Source organism: Scleropages formosus, chromosome 10 (assembly GCF_900964775.1).
Source record: "Scleropages formosus chromosome 10, fSclFor1.1, whole genome shotgun sequence".
NCBI lineage: Eukaryota > Metazoa > Chordata > Actinopteri > Osteoglossiformes > Osteoglossidae > Scleropages > Scleropages formosus.
In genome coordinates, this window is record NC_041815.1 from 31,846,549 (window position 1) to 31,871,768 (window position 25,220).

Here is a 25,220-nt window from a genome sequence, read left to right on the forward strand (position 1 = left end):
AAGATACACAAGCAAGCAAAAACAACGCCGGAGTAGTGGCTGAATAAAAGCTTTATCTGGTGATGCTCATGAAGTTACGGTGCATGAACATTTACACCGTACATGACCCCCCCCTCCTGGTGGTACTGTGGTCTACTAATGGAAAAGAATGCTTTGCAATAAAAGCTGTGGCCAGATCATCTTGGCACAAGAACAACAACAGCAGAGGAAGGTCTCTTGTGTACTGGATTCTACGTGTACTACACATAATTCCCACGACACAACAATAACTAGGCCTGTTATTGTTACATAGAGCCCACCAATTTGTTTCATAATAAATAAAAATAAAAAAAAAACAGAGCCCACCCAGTGTCACTGTGCAAATGACAAATAAAATGAAATGACATCTTTGTTTCCTTATCTTTTATAAAAAAAATTATGTAACAAATCACACACAACATTAATTAATTCAGTCAACCTAACTAGGGGAAATTTAAAAAAAAAACGAAAAATTACAAAACCAATAACCAGACATTACATCAACACAGGGGGTGCGGTGGCGCGGTGGCGCAGTGGGTTGGGCCACAGTCCTACTCTCCGGTGGGTCTGGTTCGAGTCCCGCTTGAGGTGCCTTGCGACGGACTGGCGTTCCGTTCTGGGTGTGTCCCCTCCCCTTCCGGTCTTACGCCCTGTGTTACCGGGTAGGCTCCGGTTCCCTGCGACCCTGTATGGGGCAAGCGGTTCTGAAAGTGTGTGTGTGTGTGTGTGTGTGTGTGTATACACATCGTCAGCCAAACCCCTCTGCCGCAGTTCACACGTGGTTGCTGTCCGTGACTTTCAACGTCACTTCCTGTGCGCGTTTACGACACTTGGTACGACAGTATCATGGCGGCGTTCGGAGCCAGTTTTGAAAGTGCGGAAAGCGTCCAGCAAAGAAGGGAGTTGAAACGAAAGGCCAAAGAAGAAGCACTGCGGCAGGTAAAGCCTCGTTTGCTGGTTAACGTCGATCGATTGTTTATAAGAGCTGTTATATCTCGTATTGGTTTAATGTACCGACTACTGACGACGTCGACGTAATATTATCGTCATGACTCATGAGTAACAAGACGTATAATACGCCCTGTACGCAGTCAGTCTGCGGGGGTCCTGCGGGATTGAAAAGAGCAGATTAATTTGTTCCCAACATCGGAATTTGTTTCCCAAATTACCTTGATGTGAACATGCCGACGACTTCAAGGAGCTGCGCAAGAACTGAGGAAAGAACAGACAGAACCAACACACAGTGACAGACACGGGGAACCACACACACACACCGCACGGAACCACACACACACACGGGGAACCCCACACACACACCGCACGGAACCACACGCACACACGGGGAACCCCACACACACACCGCACGGAACCACACGCACACACGGGGAACCCCACACACACACCGCACGGAACCACACGCACACACGGGGAACCCCACACACACACACACGGAACCACACGCACACACACATTTGGAACCCCGCACACACCACACGGGGAACCCCACACACACACGGAACCACACACACACACGGGGAACCACACACACACACGGGGAACCCCACGCACGCATGCGCGCGCGCACACACACGCACACACACACGGGGAACCCCACGCACGCATGCGCGCGCGCACACACACACGCACACACACACGGGGAACCACACGGGGAACTACGGCACTCCATGTGACGCGCGCACGGGGAACTACGGCACTCCATGTGACGCGCGCACGAGGAACTACGGCACTCCATGTGACACGCGCACACGGGGAACCTACACACATACGCACACGGGGAACTACGACACTGCATGTGACGCACACGGGGAACGCACACACACACGAGGAACTACGACACTCCATGTGACACACACACACACGGGGAGCACACATGCACACGGGGAACTACGACACTCCATGTGACACACACGCACACACACACGGAGAACTACAACACTCCTTGTGACACACATGCCGTATAGATGACATGGTAATGTGTTCCCAACTCATGCTACTTTACACAGCATTCTACTCTGTGGACAGCACTCCTTCTTGTCCAGAACAACTAGGTGGCGATGTTGTACTTCTCAGGAAACACTCTTGTAAACGGTACACTATTTTGTTTGTGTTTTGATTTATTTATTTTTTAAGTAAGTCATTGTTTCAAACATTCCTTCAAGAGTTCATCTGCAGTTGCTTTGGAGAAAAGTGTTTGCCAAATTAATAATTGCAAAATGTAAAAGTAATTCAAACAGTAAAAGTACATTAGTCCAGAACATTTAGGATTCTGGCCCTAGGATTCAGAACCACCTTTCTGTACACTCTTGTTTCTCTTGCTTCATTTAGCAGACACTTTTCTCCAAAGCCACTTCCAGTGAGCTCTGTGTAGCGTTATCAGCCCACACACCTTATTCACCGCGGTAGCTTACACTGCTAGATACACTGCTAGATACACTACTTACAATGGGTCACTCACTCATCCATACATCAGTGGAACACACACACACACACACACACACTCTGTCACTCACGCACTATGGGTGACTTAAAGTCATCAGTCTACCTGAACATCGTGCCTTTTGCGGCAGCAGCTCTCAGTTCTACACTACCAGACCCAGCTGTAAGATTGATCCTCTTCCCACTGTGGACTGCAGTCACTTTAACTGAGGTATTAAATGATTTCGTACATGTAACATTGCACTATCAATTTCTCGCACCGTGAAAGGAGCTATATTTTGAATCTGTGCTTCTGGAAAACACTTGGCTACCTGTTAAAATGTGCTCTACATCTTACATGATTAAGAGCCAAGCATCATAAGCCACATGGACTCAACATTTGCTCCTGCCAGTAGCCTTTGTGGTAGTTCCAAGAGGGCACTAAGTAAACTCTGCGGATCACTGATAAGATGTGAGTGTACAGAACCCCCTCCCCGTGCATCATAGGCACACAGTTGGGTGAGAGAGCCTATTGATTTTTTTTTTTTTCCCTCTGTTCATACACATAAGACTTTAATCTTTTGTACTGCAGTTTTTTCAGCTGTAACCACAATGTTTATTGACAGATTGCATAGCCCACAGGTCAGAATGGTGTCTCATGCTTGGCCCTTCAGTCTATCCTTGATGTTTTATCAGTTTTTTAGTATTAGTGGTTTTTGTTCATTCATTCGTCAGGTACTTTTCTACAAGGCTTTGGGGGGCACAGGTGAGAGGAAGGTCAAGGGGCCAGTGTTGCACCCAGGATGGATGTACCCTGTGAGGGATGACGGAGTCGAGTATGTTTGAAGACCTGGTTCTGGGATGAGTCCTGCATATGGTGTAGCTCTTCCCTTGTGAACACAGGCCAGGGGCAGTGGGGCCTTTGCATTAACAGATGGTTTTTCTAGAAAAGACTTGTATGTTGTAAGTGGTAGGGGAGCTCTGCCATTGTTGAGGGCTCATGGGAAACTTCCACATTCTCCTCTCATGTGGACAGCAGCTGTTGAAAAGTAAACCTGTTATTGGCCTGTAAAACACAATGACCATGTGAATGGATTTAAAAATAATGTGACCCTTTGGTGTTGTGTGGTCAATAAAGTTGACTTGTTTAATTGCTGCCTCCCTTATCGCTGTCACAGCTGTGTTAGCCCACCTCTCATGGTCAACATGACCTGGTAGCATTCAGTGAATGAGCAGAATGACATGATGGGCATGGTATTAGAACCACAAGCCACTTTGGTGTCTTACAGGGAAATGGGTCAGTTTTTGTGCGAGAGACGGTACAGTTGTGAGAACAAGTTTGTGAACCCTTTGATTTTTAATAAATAAAGACAATCTTATTTAACAAACTACACTTGTTTTATATTGCTATGTTTTTGTTGGGCACATGGTTTTTACACAGAGTATTTACACTTCTAGTATAATGATATTTTGAAAAGACGGTAATTGGAGTGAGGTGTTTCAGTCAGTTCAGTTGTGGGTTTGACCTGCCCTGCCTTATAAGAAACCCATACAGTTTTGGTTACCTGCTCGTCTGCTGAAGCGCAGTTTTGCCAGGTGACAAATTTCAGAGGACCAGAAGAACAGTTGTTGACCCTTGTAAGACAGGAAAGTGTTACAGAAGGATGTTTAAAGATTTGGGTCTCCATTAGGTGACGCTCAACCAGGTGGTTCACAAATGGAAGAAATTTTGTATTGTTCCCATTCTTCCTAGAAATGAGCATTCTACAAAGACCAGTGCAAGGGCACAATCCTCAGACAAGTGATAAGGGGATTCTAGCATGCTAGCTAAGAATCTGGAGCCATCTTGACAATATCTGTGTTAATGAGAAAAACACTGAACGACAGAGGTGTTCACGTGAAGTAATCATAGAGGAAACCACTGCTCTCCAAAAACATTGCTGTCCATCTCAAGTTTACTAAAGGCCACTTGGGAGTTCAGCAGCACTACTGGATTAATGTTCTGTAGACGTGAAAACAGTTGAACTTATTGGCATCAAAACCTCACCCCAGCATGGTGGTGGGAGTATAATGTTGTGGGGCTGTTTTGCTGCCTAAGGATCTCAGTGGGTTTCAAACATTGAGGGAATAATGAATTCCAAGTTGTTTTGGTAAATTATACAGCAGAATTTATGTGATGTAAAACTCAAAAGATGTTGGGTCCTGCAACATGGTAATAAGCTGAAATGCTTAATGAGTAATTTGGAGTGACTCAAACATAAGAAATTTAGTGTTTCAGAGTGTCAAAGTCCTGACTTCAGTCCCTTTGAAATTCTGTGCTGTGATCAAATCTGTGCAGGCTGTTCAAACAAAATATCCCAAAAATATATGTGATGAATGGGCCAGTGCTGTGCAGCTGTGGTCACGAACCACAGAAACCCTCTGTTTGTTGGAGGTTATTGCCAAATTCCACTGATTCCTAAATACTGGAGTCTTTCACTTTTTGCGATGAATGAATTTGATGATGAAATACGGTATATGGCAGTTTAAAAAAGACTATATTATTGAAATTTAGATGAAGATCAGATCAGATTTTAGGAGCCATTCATACAGAAATCCAGATAATTTGAAAAGGTTCATAAATGTTTTCCTCGGCAATGTGATTTACTTTCTGACCACCGGTTCCGATGGTTTTCTGATGTTCTGCAGGCCAAGGACAAGTTTGAGCAGGAGGAGAGGAGGAAGGAGCTGAAGCACGCCCGAGGAGAGGACACCTGGATGCTCCCACAGGTCGACTTGCGGCTGCAGGAGCTAGAACAGGTGTGAACCATCACCGCGATTGCCGTGTCCATGCTGCCGCAGTCAGCTTGGCATGAACATGGGGAGGGCTCTAACCTTTTTTGATAATCAGGCCTGCGTGTTATTTAAAAAATGCTGCATGAGATCATTCATGCAAGTGAGGATTTTCAAAAATGTACATCTGCTGCAAGATGATGGATTGGGAAGCACCGAAATGAAGACCTCAGTGCGGAGAAGAATGGCGGCAGCAACCTCAAGGATAAATGGTTTGGGTTTTTTGTTGTATGCTTATTCATGTTTAGGTACAGCCAGAAATTGATATTAATACATTGGCTTCTTGTGTGTAGCGTAGTGGTTAGTGCTGCTGCCTTCGGACCCAAAGGTCACAAGTTCGATTCCCTAAATTACTACAGTAGAAATAACCCAGCTCTATAAATGGGTAAATAATTGTAAGTACCTCTGGAAAAAAGCCTCAGCTAAATGAATACGTGTAAAATGTTTGTTACGCATTTGCAAATATACATTTTTACAGTTTATTCTTAATTTTTCAGTTTTCTTCACGTAACTTTTTAAGACAAATTTCTGTTGATACCAGAGGGAAGATGACCTTTTTTTAACTTGCTGAACTGGCAAATGGCAGTGAAGAGCAGGCATGTGAGTGTCCCCTTCCCCCTCCGCAAGTTACAAACCTGCCCCCCAGTTCTCTTCTCAGGAACACTCATCCGCAAGGAAGAAGAAGGAGAAGAAGTCCAGAAAGAGCAAGAAGGAGAGGAAGAAGAAAGCGAAGAAAGACGAGAAGGCTGGACAGCAGGAAGCGAGCAGTGACAGCTCTGAGGTAGGCTCTGCCTCCTACTACCAGACCTGCACCTAAGCAGTGCCGGACGTCACTGTGCTGACGTGGCCTTCCCACCGCTGCAGGACACTGTATGGTACATTACCCTTTACAGAAACATGTGTGAGATTGCCATTCAGAGGCAGGAGGGTGAATGTTTCCCTTTTCTTGGTTTCTCGGGACCTAAGGAAGCGTCGTGTTGAGGAATCGCTCCAAATTGTATCTGTGCTGTGCTCTGCTCACAGTGTGTATTGTCAGGCTGTCTCTGGAGACAGGGTCAGCACACTCATGTGATGTCAAAAGTGTGTGTGTGTGTGCATGCATGCGAGTTTGTGTATGTGTGTGTCATACCTGAGAATTATTCGTGACCTTTGAGTGAGTACCCTTTATGAAGCTAGGAGTGTCAGGATGGATAGGACTGGATAGTTCCAGGGTCGTACCTGTATGTGCTCTTTCCCCCAAGTGCCCGCAGTCGGTATTTTTATCAAAGTGTCACTATGCAAAGGTGACGGGGAGGTCAGGTGCAAGTGACTGACTCCCAGCAAGCCCCCAGAGTGCCCAAGGAGCTCTGCCTCCATAAGGATTGCAGGGGCACCCCGACACAGCGGGATGTCCAGCCACAGCTCAGTCCAACCTCGTGTCATCAGTAAGTGAATAGTGCTGCGCTCAAAGGGGGACCTGGCAGAGGCAGCATGTCCTGTCTGGATGAGTGGATTGTTTGGGCTCCTCTGCATGCAGCTCAAGAGAAAGTGCTGCACTGCAATGTATCTCTCTCTCTCTCACACACACACACACACGCACATTGTCTGCAACCGCTTGTCTCGACCGGGGTCGCAGCGAACCGAAGCCTAACACGGCAACACAGGGCACAAGGCTGGAGGCGGAGGGGATGCACCCAGGACGGGACGCCAGTCCGCTGCAAAGCACCCCTAGCGGGACTCAAACCCCAGACCTGCCAGAGAGCAGGACCCGGCCAAACCTGCCGCGCCACCATACCCCCGCAACGTGTCTCTATTTCTTGAATACAGTATTTGCACATAGTCCTGTGTTGCTGTGCTAATGCAGGTTGATTTGTTGCTCTTGTTCCCTTTTTTTCTTCTACTGGGCCATATTTCCTGCTGTAGTTTGTACATGTTCTGTGTCTTCGTGTTGAGCCACGTAACGCCTGAGTTGCAGAGTCCATGTTCTGCTTTAGTGCTGTCCTCTGCTTTCAGTCCTCTGCCGCTTCTTGACCTCTGTGCCTTTGGAGGCATTCTCGCTTTGTGGAATGCTTCTTACTTTGTATTTTTAACGTATTGTTACGTACAGTCTGTCATTAATTTGATGTTTAATGTGCAACACAGGGTAAACGCATCCCTTTCTTGTATAGATTTATTGCTCCGCTTATGAGGTGTGAGCTTGTTTGCTTATTTGCACGCTCTCTGGAAAGAGGTATAATTGTGTCCTGTACACAAGCTGCACGTAACTGCATTTCGCTTTCATTAGTCTTTCTGTTCTTCCTTACTTTCACACCTCCTCTTTAAAGCACTGGAGCAACAAGAGCAAGTGTGTGTGTGTGTGTGTGTGTGTGTGTGTGTGTGTGTGCGCGCGCGCGTGTGTGGATTTGCTGCCTGTCATTACGCACTTGGTTTGTATGTGTGGACAGCATAGGGCCTTGTGCATTTAGGACAGAGCAAAACATACCTGTGCTTTAAATGAAAATGTATTCTATAGAGTGAAAAACATAAATGTTTTGGAAAAAATCTATTCCAGCTCGCAGAAAATCTAAACAGAGCTGTTTGTAGAAATGAGTGGAAGCGTTTAGTAAAGCATCTTACCTGAGGCTGTTCATCCTCATCACGGTACTGTGATTTCCTCTTATTGCAATTTTTCAAACTGAATGAAAAATTGGTCTTCAACCAAAATGTAGTATTAGATTAAGGGCACCTGAGAGAACAAATATTTTTTTTTAAATGTATTTCATTAAATCAATGAAATATAATATTTTATAATTTTTTTTCACTTCATTAGTTCAAGGTGACATATAGCTCAATAATGAACTTTACCATGATTTACCCATCTGTGGTCAGTTCAGGCTAAGTAGCCTGCTTGTGGGTACAACGACGGGGGAATCAAACCTGCAATTCTCACTGGGTTGACTCTCTAGCCTTTCCTGGGTGCAGTCCTGCTGGGGTTCAGGTTCACCCTGCTGCGTGAGCTGTGTATCCAGCACTCGTCTTCTCTCTTGGTCGCTCGCTCAGGACTCTGAGGATGAGTGGGTGGAGACACCGCCCAAAGCCGATGCCCTGGCGAAGGCGTGGAAGATCCCCGCTGAGAAGCTGCCTTCAGCTGTCGACCAGGCCCCGCCCAGCCAGGTAGGACTCGCCCTGCGGGATGTACCCATTTTACTATTGTGATTTACACTGTGTGCCGGAGAGCCCAGCTGTAGTGTCCACAGCGCCACCCAGGGGAGGCTCTTCTGTATTTCTAAAGAGCCTCGATGGTTAGGGGGTCGCAGCCAATTAAGGGAAGCGTGTCACCAGAGGTAGGAAGTGACAAAGTGCTGCGGGGTGCTCCCCTGACTAAGATGGGTATTTATGCCAAAAAACACCGCATGTCCTTTGCATAATCAGAGCTTAATTAACCAACCAAGTTTAGAAGGGAATCAAATGGTCCAGTAAAGAGCGGAACAAGAACGAAATGATAGCGTGCCTCTGCTGAGGCCAGTTAATGAATCCCTTAATCATTACAGAAACACTGAAACCTCAAAGATTAGGTTACGGTCGAGTCTGATCTGTTTCCACTGTTGTGCTTTGTCGTATTTCTTGTATTTGTGTTTGTGTTGATGGCCTCACCCCTGCAGCACTCTTCTCTTCCCATCCCTCCAGAGAGACGAGTGGATGACCTTCGACTTCTTAACCATGAAGACGTCATCGGTAGTAGAGCGACGTGCAGAGAGGGAGAGGGCCAAGGAGGTGGAGCGGGAGAAGGCACAAGCCGTTGAGCAGGTGTGTGTGTGTGTGTCTCAGTGTGTATGTCCTCCTTTCTGTTCCTGTTCCTGTTCCTGGTTGCTGTGTGACCTCTTCCTGTCCCTCCCCTCTGCTGTCCAGGCTGGACTACACAAGCTGGAGTTGAATCCCTATTGGAAGGATGGAGGGTCTGGGCTGCCTTCTGAGGACACTCCAGTTCTAAAAGGTACAACAACATCAGTTCCTGTTAGTGCTCTCCTTTCGTACGGGTTTTTCTTTGGTTGTCTTTTGCTGTATTGTACTTTTACATTTATTCATGTAGCGGACACTTTTCTCCAAATTGACTCAAAGTGAACACTGTACTGTTTACCTGACGCTTTTTCATCCGAGCTCACTTATACAGTTACAGGCACTGCAGTACCTAGAGTCAATTACTCATCTGTACACTAAAGCAATGTAACACGCACACTAAGAGCAATTTAGAGTCACCAGTTCACTCGAGACACGTCTTTGCACTGAAGCCTGGGACCTCGGGGACAGCTGGTAGTGTAGTGATTAGAGTTACTGCCTTTGGGATCCTCACCTCCAGCTGCAATACCCTAAATTGCTCCCGTAACTTTGCTTACCCAGCTGTGTAAATGGTAAATAATTGTAACCTTAACATTGTAAGTTGCTTTGGAGGAAAGCACCAGCTTTTATATATGTAAATGTAAATTCACCGGAACACGGGGAGAACATGCACACACTACACAGACTGAGTGGGTATTGAAGGCACATTGTCTTGGTGTTGTAAGACAATGGTATTGCTTGCTCTGCCATGGCACCGCCTGTATTGTATCCCGTCTGTGTGCTCGTGTTGGTCCAGCGTGGATTAAAAGGCTTGTATGAGTTTGAGGTGAAAGTCATCCTTCTTTGTCCAGCCCATTAGCTGATATTAAACATGACCGCGTTCATTTTCCTCTGTCTGTCAACAAATATTTATTTGATGATGCTGTTCAGTGGCAGCAAGGGCCACTTGGCTTTCTCTGAGATTAGAGAGTGTTTTTCTGCACTCTGTCTTGTCTCCGTTCTGTTCACTCTCCCACTGGCCTCTTTCAAACAAGTTATTAACCAGCGCAACTGTTTCCCCGCTTCTGTGCCCCCCCCCGGCAGCAAGCCCATATGAGCCTCCATCAGCTGCCAGCTAACGGTGTGTTTTTATTATTTTTGTCCCCTCTGTCTCCTGATTAATAGGTTCATCTGAAGTTATTTTACCAGATGGCTCCTTCAGAAAACGTGGGAGATTTAAGTTATCTCTTCTCGAGGCTCCTGTGGAAACGGCGTCGGCGCTAATGTGATGGTTTTCGATAGGCTCAATGCACCAAGTTGTACATCTGCTTCCCAAATTTTTACTGCAGCATGCTCGTGAACTGTTTAAAAAAAAAACCACTACACCATTTTTTCTTTTATAGCTCTGCTTTTTCTTTCCTCGCTGTCGGCGTGTGAGAGGTGATTGGAGCTGATTGTTGGAGTGCACTTGGGTGGAAGTCAGGCTAGCTGGCTATCAGCTCCAGCTACGATATGTGTGTTGATATGTAGGTATGAATTTCTGTAAAAGCAGCGCCTTAACAAATGGTGTGGATCTCCTTGTATTCGCATGCCAGAGTGTTTCCTGAGAATACGGCCATCTCTCAAACCTCACGATTGTGTCCAACCTTGGAGCTCCCCAGCAGGCGGACAGCCTAGGCCCTTTTCTGCCGTAGCACATGTGTCTCGTAACTCTGCATCCCCATGGTTACAGCCCTAGGGCTCTATGTGATGGACAGCCAAGATCTCTGCTTCTGCTCTTCCCTCCTTGCTGCACCTTCATAGTGCTCAGGGTGTCTCTTGGCCTGTATTGCTCCTGTTTCAACAGCACTCCTGAGGACTCTGGAACCTTATTAAGTGATTCCTTTTTCGAATAATCCTTAAACATCAGGCAGGTACCCATACTGCAGTGAAGGACAGAACGTTTTTGTCACTGTACCATGGGGTTTTTATCAAATGCCAACTTAGCTGTTGTCCTTTCAGAGTACAGACATGATCCGCACGGTCTCGTGATTTTCTGGCCGTCTCGTCCCTCCAGCCACAGTGGTGGATGACGGTGGGCTCAGCTGGCTCCAGAAGTCCTACCAGCGCATGAGGGAGCAGGCCCAGAGGGAGCAGCGCAGCTTGGAGGAGGTGGTGTCTGAGAGATACGGGGTGAGCTGTCTTCACGTCTCCAGCCACCTAGTTGTCACACCAGAGAGGAGAGACATATCTCACTGGTCTTTGACTGTCTCTGTGTCCTGCAGTCCATGGAGAAGTTCCTCAAGAGGCTAGAGGAGGCAGAAAATGCAACTCGTACCAAAGGGGGGCATCAGGAAGAGCGGGGATGGAAGAGAGTGGGTCCTCGATCCTCAGACATTAGGCAGGACCATGACTTGTCCCCAGTAGCTAGCCGAGGCAAGGAACAGGGTAGAGATGAGGACAGGGACCGGGACATGGGCGGGGACAGGAACAAGAGTGGAGCAAGGGCTCGGGACAGAGACAGGGGTGGCCATGCAGAGGAGGCACGACAAAGAACCAGGGAGGAACAGCAGCCTCATGGAGAGACAGAGAGAGCCCGGCCTGGCCTGTCCCGGGCCTCCCTGAAAGCCAAGTTCCTTAAGCCCTCAGATGGGGGACATGACATGAGCGCCACCTGGGGGGTCAGGCGCCACACCCCCGTGGAATTGCTGCAGCCCAGCGACAGCGAGGGTAAGCCTGCTGGTGGGTATCCGGCCTGGAGGAAGATGAGCTGCTCTGGACAGGATGCCATCAGATCCACTTCTTTGGAAGGGCAGTCTGGCAGTGGCCCCAGAGCGCCTTCGCCAGGAGAGGTCAGAACGGAGATCATCATGGGTCAGCAGCAGCAGAAGCAGCCTCATGGGAAAGTTCCACAGAGCCGAAGCAGAGCCACAGGGACATTGCCCAGGTGATCAGTGGTCAAGGGTTAGAGGTCAGGGAAGAGAAAGAGAATGGGCGTGAGTCTAAAACTAGGTTTTCTTCATTGCTCTTTTAATGTATTCATTTATCAGACACTTTTCTCCAAAGCGACAAACATCTCAGAGAAAGATTACAGGAGAAAGAGGGACATAGTTGCAGACGTGTGATTCTTAAGTGAACCTAGTTTGTTTCTTTCCACTTTGTCAAGGAAGAGCTGGCACAGCGAGTAGCGCTGCTGTCTCACAGCGCCTGGGTTGTGTGAGAGAACGTGGGTTTGATCCTCACTCAGTCTGTGTGGAGTTTGCATGTTCTCCCTGTGTCTGCATGGGTTTCCTCTGGGTGCTCTGGTTTCCTCCCAAAGTCATGCTGTTCAGGTTCCCCCATAGTGTGTGAATGACAGAGAGAGAGAGAGAGAGAGAGAGAGAGAGAGAGAGAGAGAGAGAGAGAGAGAGAGAGAGAGAGAGAGAGTCACACTGATATATGGATCAGTGACCCATTGTAAGTAGTGTATCTAGCAATATAAGTCACCTTGGTGAAGAAGGTGTGTGAGTTGGTAACACTACATAGTATCCATTGTAAGTTGCTTTGGAGAAAAGCGTCTGCTAAGTGAATAAATGTAAGAGCTGACTCCTTGTATTACAAACATTCAAATTAAGAATTTTTGAATATGCAAATGTTTTCCAGTGAATTTATTTTTAATTACATTTTCAAAAATAGTTCTCTGTAGCTTTGCAAACATGACCTGGGTTTACCCTCCTGCCCAAAGAGAATAGCAGGGTGGGACCGCCTCAACTCACTTCTTACAACTTGAGTGTTGGAGGTCAATAACAAGATGAGGAATTTGGAACGTATTTATTAAGTGAAATAAATGATCAACACTGAAAAGGAGTTTGCGGGAAACAATGGGTTTTTATTAGTTGCAATTTTAATGCAGGTCACTATTAATAAAGATATTAAAATATACAGTCTTAGGAAGTATTTATTGTAGTTGTGTTCTAACAGCTGGAGAATACAGCAAGGGACATCTATATTACTTTATTGCTATTGCTTTTATTAGCTGTAACTTTGGAGTTATGAACGGATTTTTTGTTCCAGTTGTGTTTAAGTTGTGGAACATGTTTGTATTGCATTTTGTGTGTGAACACTTGAAAGAGAAGAGCAATTTTTCCTAATAGCAAAGACAGTCTAAGCAATTCTGTTGAACTCGGAGATGATCCCCTCCATTTCTCAAAGGCCTGTGATGCGATCCTGTCATGCTCATGGTCTGTCGAGTGTCGCCTGGGCTCCGACTTGCACCCAGAACCGTGACATCGGCTTGTCACAGCTGCCGCACACTGCCCCGCCCCCGCTGGTAGTGAGGACACTTTCTGTATGGAATTCAGAGTTTACGCAGACCTTAAGGGATGTCCATGAGGTCAGAGTAAATGCCGGCTGGAGCCAAGGTGTTACCTGGAGACACCTGGACGCATGCAGGACAGCATCATGTTAGGCCTTGGAGTGTAATTCAGTCCACACAGGTTTACTGAAACTCTTTGGTGTTTTGGCATGTTGGATCGGCAGAATGCATGTGGACCTTTTTCCATTCTCCTTCTGATGCTCCCAGGGTTCCCGAGTCAGTGAGTAAAGACAACGAGGTAGAGGAAGAAGAGCTTCTCACAGAAGAGCAAATGAACAAACTGGGGGCCAAGCTGGTCAAGGCTGAGCTCATGGGGAACAAGGTGAGCCTCCCGAGACTGAAAGACAGCCGTTCCCGGCTCTTGATGGTTCGTACCCTTTCACACCCTGACTGCGGTGACCACACTGCACATGGACGCTGTTCACACCCATGTTCCATGTGGTGCAGTGCATTGGACCATCTACAACCCATTGATGACAGAGTGACTGATAGGGAAGAGGGAACCTGAGAGTGGTGGTTGGGTGGCCAGGAATGTTTATTCAGTGCAACTGTCCTATGAATCTCTGTTCCTCAGTGGGCATGAATGATATGTTTCTGAAACATCTAATAAATATAAATGATTCCAACGATTTTTCTACAGTTTTTTTTCCCTCTGTGTACTTACTGAGACACTTTTAACATGACCTTCATGTGTAGCTATGGCCCTCTTGAAGTGTCCTTGTTCTTTTCAGGACTTGGTGGAGAAGCTCAGTGCCCAGCTAGCAGCTGCCCGTCGAGCCAGAGAAAACCAGACCAAGGGCGGGGCACTGGCCGGGGGACCTCGAATTGTCCAGAGCCAGGTCGGTGAGCCACACTGCAACGAATGGCGCCCCCTGTCAGTGTGCTGGAGGACAGTGTCTGGTGGAAAGAGATGTGACTACAGCAGCTTTCATTTTGCTGCATTGTGCCACTGCACTGTTTCTTGGACCACGTGAAGGGCCGTGCTGTTGGGCTTCTTGCCTCCCACGGCCGTCTGCAGACATGTACATTTACATGTATTCATTTAGCAGATGCTTTTTTCCAGAGCGACGCACATCTCATAGAAAATACAGCGTGTTCATTACATTAGGAGAAAGAGACATAGCTGCAGACGTGTGACTGAAGTACAGTTAGTTTCCTTCACCATATGCACCGATGATCATCACACAAGTAGATGCATGAAACTTTACCAGAATATCGATGATACCTTCCTAGTAGTTTTTATTTTTTCTGAGATACATATAAACATTTCTGTTACATTGCAGGTGTAGCTCTGTAAAGGATTGATCTGAGCATCATCATGAACATTTATACCTTACACGAACAAGTCTGCTATGGCACAGTGGAACCATCTCCTTGATGGTTATCAGTCTGGATCCAAGTCGGTCACTCCGCTGAGACGGCGCTCCTGGTGGTGTCTGATGCCAAGCTGCCAGAACCGCCTCTCTCTCCTCGGTCCTTATCCTCCTCAATCTGTCTGCAGCGTTTGACACTGTCAACCTCCCGATTCTACTCTCTGAGTCAGCTTTCAATCAAAATAACGGCACTAAGATGGTTTGAATCCTACCTATCTGACAGATCCTATCAAGTGGTCTGGTGGAGCTCTCATTGTTCTGCTCTGCCTCTCTCAACCGGTGTTCCACAGGACTCAGTACTGGGTCCTCTTCTCGATCTACACCTCCTCCCTCGGCCCGGTCATTGCCTCCCATTGGTTCAAATACCGCTGCTATGCTGATGATACCCAGCTCTTCCTCCTCTTTCCACCTGGAGCATCCAACATTTCCGCACACATCGCTGCCTGGCAGTTGGTCATCTCTACATGGATGTCTGATCATCACCTACAACTCAACCTCTCCAAAACAGATTCTTCACCTCCCAGCTGGCCTGTCCTCCTGTCACGATCTGTTGATCAACCTGGACAACTCACTCATTTTCCTACCTCCTCGGCTAAGAGTCTGGGAGTGACGACTGACTCAAGTCTGTCTTTCTCTTAGCACATCGAAGCCAGATCTTGCCGGACCGTAACCCTAACCCTAAACTGGACTTGCAGATACATCCTGCATAACATCCGCAGGATCCGTCCTAACCTCACAATCGACTCTGCCTAACTACTTGGCCAGGCCATGGTGACGTCCCGTTTGGATACTGCAACTCTCTCCTGTGTGGCCTTCCTGCTACTGCCATCAAACCTCTACAGCTGATACAGAACGATGTTGCTGCTCAAGTTATGTTTGATTTGCCAAAGTGTTCGCATGTATCTCCTCTACTCATTTCTCTGCACTGGTTTCCTATAGCTGCCCGGATCACATTCAAGACCCTGGTTATTATCTACAAATGTATCAGTAGAACTGATCCCAGATATTTACAAGACTTGATCAACCGCTACACCCCAACCAGACCCCTTCACTCATCTACTACTGCTCGCTTGGTGGTCCCACGCACAAAAAGTAAAGCACGGAGGTTTTTGGTTCTGGCTCCTTTGTGGTGAAATGACCTCCCCCTGTCACTCAGAACTGCTGAATCTCTGTCTTCATTTAAAAAGGATCTGAAAACTCACCTATACCAGACTCAGTTTGCCTGTGATCTCTTAAGTTCATGTAAGGTGTAAATGTTCATGCACCATAACTTTAAGATCATCCCCGGATAAACCTTTACACAGCTACTCCTGTATTCTACATAAATGTTTCTATGTATTTTTAAAAATTACTAGGAAGGTGATCAGGAATTGTTGATATTCTGATAAAGTTTTATGCAGCTACTTGTGTGATGAACATTGGTTCATATGGTGGAAAGAAACAAGCTACCTGTACTTAAGAATCACACCTATATCTAAGTCTTTTCCTGCTAATGTAATGAGCACATTGTATTTTCTGTGAGATGTGCGTCGCTTTGGAGAAAAACGTCTGATAAATGAATACATGTAATTGTACATATTAGAACTTTTAAAATGTGATTGAATGGCTATTGGTTCCATGTACATTCTCCAGATTTCTCAAGGCTAAAATACCAGGATCCTTTCTGGGATGTGACGCTGGTGTGTTAACCGTTACACCACCTGCTGGTCTCGAGGTGACATGCTGCTCTTTGTGTTCCAGGCAGCAGGGCAGCTGGAGGAAGACCGGGAGGTGGTTCTGTACCGGATGGACCAGTCTGGTCAGGCATGGCCTGTCGGTGCCCCATCGCAGCCCTTGGAGCCCAGAGGGGGACGCAGGAAGAAGAAGTTGGTGAGAGCCATGTTTTTATTTGTGTGTGATGAGGTTTGGCTCACACGGACACACACACGCAACCATGCGGCGGTGGGAATAATTTGGTTTACATCAACATGGCACTCAAGTCAATTTGCTGTCTCTTTGCAGCATTAATGTGTATGAAGTGGCTGCAACGCTGGGCTGTTGTCTTCAGTGCCGCATACCGCAAGCTTTTGGTAGAAAGTCCCCAGCAACGCTGCTGTTGCTAAGGAAACAATAGCACTGCAAGGCCATGTGACAGAACGGTTATAGTTATCATTATTAATTGTAATAATTTCACACCTTTCTCCAAAACAACATATGATGACTGTTGCTTAGCTGACGCCTTTATCCGAAGGTGACTTATTAGATACACTACACAGGAGTATAGTACATTACCTACAGTCGTTGATGCATCTTTACACCAGAGCTATGTAACTGTTTCACACTAAACACCTGTCTTTGGACTGTGGGAGGAAACCCATATAAACACAGGGAGAACATGCAAACTACACACAGACAGAGTTGATATTGAACTTATGTCCAAATGTACAACCCAGGAGCTGTGAGTCGCCTGTGCTACCTGCTGTGTCACTGTGCTGCCTTGAGCTGCTTACACTGATTTGCCCATTTTTAGAGCAGAGTAATTTTTAGTGTATCAATTCAGGGTAGTACAGCAGGAGTGGGACTCAAAGCTGGGTCATTTAAGTCCTTATACAAGTAAACTATAAACATATTAAATGTAAATAAAGGATAAATATGAAGACTATTAATATTAATACAATTCACGTTGAGTGCAGTGCTCATTTGCGATTTTTGAGGGAGTCCATAGGGGGAACGTCTCTCTGGCAGGGACACACTCTCTCTGGTCTACATTCAGTCTGCATTCAAACCTGGCAGCTTTTAGATTAACTGGTGTGCCACCTACTGCTCCCTATTGTTCCCTTGTGCTGCAAATGTACTGATGCTTCTGCTCTGCAGCTGATGTCACGGTCTGTGTGGCTGCAAGGTGCTGATCCATGGTCAGCTGATTTGTGTCGACCGCAGGCGGTCATGTGACCCGGCTTCTTGTTATGCCGCAGATCGAGACGCACCGCGACGGAGAGCGTATGCGCTACTTTGCGGACGACGACAGCGTGGACCTGCGCGAGATGGTACGCAGGGAGAAGATGAGCTCATCCGTGGACCAGAACGCCCTGTATTCCCGCATGGCGGCCAAGGTGAGCTCATCTGGACCGGAGGGTCGCCGAGTGGCAGTTGTCACACACCCACTTTCTCAGCCTCACGAGAGGACCAAATGCACAACATATTTCAGCTAGAGTCGCCTTTTTGCTTTTGTGTTTTCTTCCTTGCTCTGGTTTCTCTGTGTGTCTCTGCCAGAGTTTTGGCGCCTTAAATATGAGAACTGTGTGGATGGAACTGAAAGTGGCTTTGGAGACCTGCTGAGACACATACCAGGTGTCCATTTATCTGAGGATTTGCATCTTATGTGGGGGGTGACCAGGTGTTAGGTGGTTCGCAGTGGATTTGTTGAGTTTCTCTAGAAAACAGGAAGCAAACATGAAGCTGCGTGTCTTCTGTATCCTCCCGGGGGCAGTACAATACCTGACAGATGAGGCAAACACATGTCCTGTTAGAACTCCAGCTCGGCAATCAGATCAGACACTGTTATTAACGCTCTACCATAGTGACCCCTTTTGTGTGCAGTAGCAGAGTGGTGGACAGACCACCTCCCAGGGTCTATCTCGCACCTTGCTCCTCAGTGGACCGTGCCAGTGGGCCCCTCTTTGTGGACACTCTGTGCCCCTGTGATGTCACATGGCAGAGTGGGTGGCTTCGGTTTCCCTGGGTTTGTTTTAGCACAGAGGAGGTGGATAATTGTAACGGTTCCCCACTTTTCCCTCCAGTGTGCAGCTGCAGGGGGGCGTATTTTTTACTCGCAGTCTGCTTCCATACTGCCTGAAAGAGAACCACAGTAGTTCACTGTGTCCTCCTCTTTCTTCAGCAGTTTGTATTGTTTTTGCACGGCGGCCGCATGCTGACCGGGTGTTGACTGCATTCTGACCAGGTGCTGCAGCAAGGAGGGTTAAGTGATGCTCTCAAATGTGCGATGATGGCTGACCACACGGTCACAAGCCCTGCTCCTGCACCACTCAGTGCTCGGGGCTGCAGAGGAGTGTGTTAACGCAGAGCGGTCCTGCCCTTCTTGTGGAGCGGTTCCTCCGCCATGAGCCAGCACCACGCAGCAGGTGGCAGGACCGCGTTCCGTGTTTATTCCGTGCTGTGTGGGCTAAGAGCCGTATGTTCACATTGCGGCCGGGAGCCGGAGGTTGAACCGCCTATCCGAAAACCATCACCTTACGGTGGTCGTGTGTGTCTCTTTTTCTTACACAGAAAGGCGACTTGGTCCCAAAATATTAATGCGTCTAATATGTGACATCCTTCAGGGAAGCATTATCACCAAAGTCTGAAGACGTCAGTGTTGCCATGGAGATTGCCAGTGAAAGGGATAAACGTTACACCTTTGGCTCACAGACATGTCATCTTTCTCAGCTCTGCTGCAGGTCGACAGCGCAAACGGAGAATGGTCTATAAATATGAATTTGGTTACCATGGCATAACTTCTATAAATACGAAATTTAGATACGCGAAACCCCCCGGAAGTCAACTGCAAATAAACATTTACCTTCTTGACTTAATTGAACTGCCGAGAGACAAACAAAGCGTAATTAATTGCTTGGTTTGAAGGGAAAACAGAGTCTGTTGAATATGTATTATTGATTTACTATATTTATGAGGGCTGTTTGTTGTTATTTCCCCGGTAAAGGGTTTTCTTCTAGTCATGTACTAATTAGATCTCCTTGTGTGGCTCGGAGATGGTGGGGCCTGTTGAACGCTGCCTGCTGTGATTTCGACTCAGTCGAGCTGGAGACGGCATGGACATGCTGAAAGGACGAGTGTGAGTGACACACCCGGGAGTTTTCCTGCCTTGTGTTTTCTTACCTGGTAAAAGGGCCATTACGGAACACCACCTGGGCACCAGGTGCCATGGTGCGTGGAGCTGTCACCTTGTATTCTGAGGTTCCCAGAGCAAATGCCGCTCCCGGTGTAGTTCCCCTCGTCCAGGTGCTCACCCTATGCTCGCTGTCAACATTGTGATCCACTTTAGACTACACACACACACACACACACACACACACATATTTTCAGAACCGCTTGTCCCATACGGGGTCACGGGGAACCGGAGCCTAACCCGGTAACACAGGGCGTAAGGCCGGAGGGGGAGGGGACACACCCAGGACGGGACGCCAGTCCGTCGCAAGGCACCCCAAGCAGGACTCGAACCCCAGACCCACCGGGGAGCAGGACTGGGGTCCAACCCACTGCGCCATCGCACCCCCGCTCACTTTAGACTATATAGGTAATAAATAAAAAATAAAAAAAAAAAAAAAACTTTAGAGATATATTTTCATAAAAATGTTAAATTTTCTGAGTGTTATATATACAGTAGATTGATATAAAACCTTTTGTTTTCTAGTATCAGCCTTCATAGTCTGAGGTGCCTCTCATGGTCGCCTTTCTGTGGACACAGAGGACCAGTGCAATGGACATAGTTCTCATAATCCACGATTACCGTGAAGTATTATCGTGTATTAATTTACCTGGCTCTGTTGACAAAGGTGACTTACAATGTTAGTCGTCACACTCATTTACCCGTTGAAGAAGGATCATTTTTACTCTGTTAATTTAGGGCAAGTACCTCGATCAAGGTTCTACAGCAGGTGGGTGAGTCAAGCCCAGGATCTTTGACTGCGAGGTCACGGTACTGACCACAATGACTACAGCTCAAGCAACTGTAACATTAGTATTTGATAATCACACTCTCATGCTCATCTTCCAGTTTCTCTCGTTTGTTTAACAGCTCGGTGACGTTACCTACATGGTTCAGGTTCCCCTCTGCAGGTCGCTATCACTCTCTCCCTTAAGTGACTTTTGTCCTCTGCGGAGCAGGCCCTGGGGAAGCAGGATGGGGACGCCTACACTCTGGACGACATGTTTGTGTCCAGCGCAGCGCAGCAGGAACGCTCAGGGCAGGAGGAAGAGCGCCAGCGCAGTCGCGCCGTACACGAGCACCAGCGTCTGGCGGCACGCATGGACAAATGTCCGTACTGCTTCGACAGCGCCGAGCTGCCCAAACACCTGGTGGTGGCCATCGGCACCAAGGTGTGTGTCCTGCTGTGTTGACAGTCCTGACAGTGCCCTCAGTGTGTCTCCTGAAGACAGAAGAGCATTGCTGTGATCCAGTTGGCAAAATGATCCTCTTTTTGCCCAGCTGGATGTTTATGGCTCCTGCCAGGGAAAAGCTCAGCTTGGAAACAAGTTGCCAGTGGAGGAGGTGGTTGAAAAAGACCCGTGAGGGTCACGGCCCATATGTCTCCTCCTCTTTTCCTCTTTCTATATGGCGAATGGCTAATTACATGCTGCCTAATGATTCATGCCGCTCCTCTGTGTGTACCTGTCCAGGTGTACCTGTGTCTGCCCAATGCCGTCTCCCTGACAGAGGGACATTGCCTGGTCGTGCCGCTGCAGCATCACACGGCCGCCACCGCCCTGGACGAGGAGGTGTGGGATGAGGTCCAGGTCTGTCCGAGTCTCCGTTTTTCAAATTCCCGCAAAACTCCCAAATGGCGCAACAAGCGGTGGTGTCCTCATTCGCGACTAACTCCATATGTGTGTTGGTTCATTTGTGGGCAGTACGTAGGGAAGGGGCGCAGAAGTTTCCTCCTTCTTCCTCGTTGCTCTGCTCCATTCCCCCATCATCACTGTCCACTGCATTTCCCTCCTGTGTGTGTTACTGTGGCTGCTGTGGGATGCCCTGTACCGCAGCTGCGGGAGCAGTAATTGGTGCACTCGAGTCCAAGCATAGACCCACTAGGTTGCTGAAAGCCTTCCGTGATTGCTAACGATGTGGCTGGGTCTGTGCCGGACTTCTTGTGTCCACGGCTTGTCTCTCGTTATTCTGTTTTAGTGGTAGGACAACAGAGTAACAGAGTAGGATGTTGAGGGTTATGGGTGTCCTCTGGGCTCCAGGCTCTGTAACCCCACTGGGAGCTGTGACTATGAGATCCAGTGTATGGTCGACAGTGTGTATATGTATTCTTATTACAACGTGCCACTGCTTGTGTTGTGTCGCTTCTTCAGGACCCTCTATGTTCGGTAGTTAACCCAACTAGTGGGGTTACTTGTCCTGCTCGTGGTAGGTCCACAAGTGAAAGGCTCTCGGTTCTTTCTTCTGGCTCCAGGGTGGTGAAATGAGCTCCTTGTGTCCCTCAGAGCTGCTAAATCCCACCTTGCATTGAAGAAAGGCCTCAAACCCATGTTTTTCAGAGCCACTTTTCTTCTGATCTCCTCACAGCTACAGAAATGAGTCCAACACCATTATCTATGCGTACCTCTCCTTCCTGGGGTTCTTTCGTGCATGACTGGGGGTGCAAATGCTTGAAAAACATGCAAAGCCCACACACCCAGTGTTGGACCCGAACCCACATCCACGGAGCAGCTCAGGAGCAGTGAGGCACCAGCTTTACCCGCTGCACCTCCGTGTCCTACATAAATGGCTTTAATAACATTAGTACCCTTAGTACTAATACTAGTGTAAGTGAAGCTTTTATGTCATGATCATGTGAACATCATGTAACGTCAGTGAAATGAATAACGCCACAGCACCCAGTTGTCATGCATAAAAATGCCCTTTGTTTTGGTTCTTTAGTTCATTCTAGGGGAACCGATATAGACGCACGTCTGGTGGCTCTTTCCTCAGCGTTTCCGCAGGGCTCTAGTGAAGATGTTTGTGGACCAGGAGCAGGACTGCGTGTTTTTGGAGACCCACATGAACCCCAAGCAACGGCGTCACATGGTGTATGAGTGTGTTCCTCTGCCCAAGGAGCTCGGAGACATGGCGCCCATCTACTTCAAGGTGCTCCTGTTCAGCCGAGGCTCAACATCCCTCCCAACGAATGTGTGTAGAGAAGAGCTGAGTGAGCCGACCAGGCTGCTCAGCTCTGCTGATTTGTGTTGTCGGTCTTCTGCAGAAAGCCATCATGGAATCTGATGAGGAGTGGGCCATGAACAAGAAGCTGGTGGATCTCTATTCCAAGGACATCCGCCGTGCTGTGAGTCCTTTGTGCCTTTCGTAAGACACATGGGACGGCTGGCATTCCTCGGTGCACCCCGCCAGTCGGTGCTTTCAGGTTCCTCACTCTGCTCTTTGTGGGACCCGTTTTCTCCATTAGCTGAGAGCAAAACTGTTTTTGTTTTCATGTCAGGTTCCCAGAGGCCTTCCGTACTTCTCTGTGGACTTTGGTCTTCAGGGAGGCTTTGCACACGTCATTGAAAATGAGCAGAAGTTTCCTCATTATTTTGGAAAGGTGCGTCCTTGCTGTGCCAGAGTGCACAGCTGTACTCCAGCTGTGTACGTGTGGGCGTGAGCTCATGTGCGCCTTGGTCAGAGGATACTGTGGGATTGTATATGGACTTCCTGTCCCTTCTTTCCTTCCTTCGTTTATTCATTCATTTATTAATTCCTTCATTCCTTCATTGCCACGCTCTGGGCCACCACAGGAGGTCCTGGGAGGGATGCTGGACTTGGAACCTCGGCGCTGGCGGAAACCCGCCCGGGAGAACTTTGAGGAGCAACGCAAGAAAGTGCTGCAGTTTGCTCAGAAGTGGAAGCCGTATGACTGCACCAAGGCCGATGCCTGAACGCCAGAGCCAGGGCATCACAAACTGCCACGGTCCCCTGCGCTCCTCATTGTCCGAGGACTCCCAGATGAGCGCTGCTGGTTTTCGCTACTTATTTTGTACATCGGTCCCTTTGAGATCCACCAAGACGTCTCAAGGAGTGGATTTAGAGCCTTCATTTTTTTTTTTATGTGTTCATATTGTCATGTGCAGTAATTGTATAATAGAAATAAAATCCTCAGCCCCAAGGGGAATGTCATGCACACTGCTGCCTTTTTGTTCCAGGTAAACATGCGTAGAAATGGCAGTAACTTTGGATTAGGCAGACTGTGTGCCTGCGGTCAGGTTCCCCTTCTCACTGTGAATGCGCCCCGAGTGCCTGATTGCTACCAGATCAAGCCCATAACATGGCAGTAAAGAGCACCCAGACACATTAATTCAACTCATTTCCAGTGTTCACATGAGGATCTTTCCCTCGTGCACATTGTTTAGCCCAGGAGTGACGAGCCGAGTGACGGGCAAAGCCTTAGATGCGTTTGTGCAGATGAGGATGGGGCTCACGGCTGTGGGTTGCGACGAGGCCTCTTCGCACTCTCAAGTGCAGGATGTTTTCAGATGCTCTGGGTCAGCTCCTCTGGGAGGACGAGAGCACCTGATGAGCTGTCACCCTGACGCCTCAGTGGGCAGCTGTTCTGGGATGTTCGCTAATGTTGAGGAGATCTGATGACATGCTGTTCTGAAGCCTTGTCTCCAGTTGCAATGGAGCGTATTGAAACTGCACCGACTCCTTTTAATTTCTGTGCTAATGAAAGAGGATCCGGTGGAGAGAAAGTGTGTCACAAGGAGGAGGCTCATTGGGTGTCCTCAGGCATCTGGATGCGGATGAGCTGCAGCGCTGACTCGACAGCACCGAAGCCTTTCTTGTGGGACGTTAATCTTCTCCTTTCTAATTCGTACTCCGGTGCAGCCGGGAGCGTAGTGCTTAGAGCTGCTGCCTTTGGATCCACGGGTCGCAGGTCTGAATCCGACCCCTGGCTGTAGTACCTTTGAGCAAGGTACTTACCCTAAAATTGCCGTGGTTAAAAAAAGAAAGAAAAAAAAAAAAAAAAAAAAAGAGTACCCAGCTGTTCAAATGGCCAAGTAATTGCAGGTGGGTTAACAAACAAAGTACGTCCTTTTGGAGAAAAGCGTCCGCAAAACTAAGAAATGTAAATGGGGGCCAATGTACAGCGTCCAAGTGAAGAGACTGATACTTGTGTATCTTTTGTGCTTTGAAGTCAGTTCAATGAATCAATGCAAATGTAAAATGATTGCAAAAGAAAGGTGTGATGAGGGCATAATAGGCAGGGGTGGAAAACGGTGTTGTCAGCAGTTCCTCGAGTTCTTTCTGTCTGTTAGCAGAGCAAGATGAATATGATATTTAAAGATAAATATGTGTTTCTTCCAGTGCGCACAGGACACAAGCACGATCGCATGGTGTTTTCCTCCATGAGTTTTTAGCACAAGCCAGGCAAGAATTCACACAACACAGCGTCACCCAACTTGGATTTTCTGCTGTTGATCAACTCGTGTGTCTTTACAAGCTGATCACACGTCGCGGAGCGACAAGAACTGAAGGGTGAAGCTGAACACTTTGTGCCTCTCGGTCGTTTACGTAACAGCGACCTGCACACGCTGCTGCAGAGCGCAATGCACAGCTCAGCACTGTAGACTACAGCTCAGCACAGCGTAAAGCACACTGTGTATGCTGCACGTCTCACACACACTGCACACTGTGTCACACTGACACTGCGCATCACACGTCACCCGACACCACACTGCCTGCGCGCACTACACACTAG

At 47.8% G+C, this 25,220-nt stretch overlaps 1 protein-coding gene across 2 annotated transcripts; it reads left to right on the forward strand.

The window, feature by feature from the left end:
- The first annotated feature begins 782 nt into the window (after positions 1-782).
- On the forward strand, positions 783-23,825 carry cwf19l2 (CWF19 like cell cycle control factor 2). 2 transcript variants are annotated; one of them, XM_018736190.2, is made up of 18 exons: positions 786-957; positions 5,143-5,253; positions 5,933-6,067; positions 8,305-8,418; positions 8,932-9,051; positions 9,154-9,238; positions 11,117-11,232; positions 11,325-11,986; positions 13,601-13,715; positions 14,125-14,232; positions 16,507-16,635; positions 17,721-17,858; positions 20,650-20,862; positions 21,163-21,279; positions 22,460-22,615; positions 22,731-22,811; positions 22,965-23,066; positions 23,260-23,825. In XM_018736190.2, the coding sequence occupies exons 1-18, from the start codon at positions 865-867 to the stop codon at positions 23,398-23,400; spliced, it is 2,736 nt and encodes a 911-aa protein (XP_018591706.2). In that variant the 5' UTR covers positions 786-864; the 3' UTR covers positions 23,401-23,825. The 2 variants fall into 2 exon arrangements, 1 of the variants encoding a protein (XP_018591706.2); XR_001965321.2 differs by lacking the exons at positions 22,460-22,615; positions 22,731-22,811; positions 22,965-23,066; positions 23,260-23,825 and adding an exon at positions 22,409-22,445 and having other exon boundaries at positions 783-957; positions 21,163-22,293.
- Positions 23,826-25,220: the final 1,395 nt, after the last annotated feature.

What these genes read in the sequence shown, in the direction of transcription:
- cwf19l2 (XM_018736190.2), top strand. Translation starts at nt 865, where the DNA reads ATGGCGGCGTTCGGAGCCAGTTTTGAAAGTGCGGAAAGCGTCCAGCAA. An exon ending in GCCACAGGGACATTGCCCAG is followed by an intron (nt 11,987 to 13,600) that starts GTGATCAGTGGT and finishes TGATGCTCCCAG; the next exon opens with GGTTCCCGAGTCAGTGAGTA. An exon ending in CTCGAATTGTCCAGAGCCAG is followed by an intron (nt 14,233 to 16,506) that starts GTCGGTGAGCCA and finishes TTTGTGTTCCAG; the next exon opens with GCAGCAGGGCAGCTGGAGGA.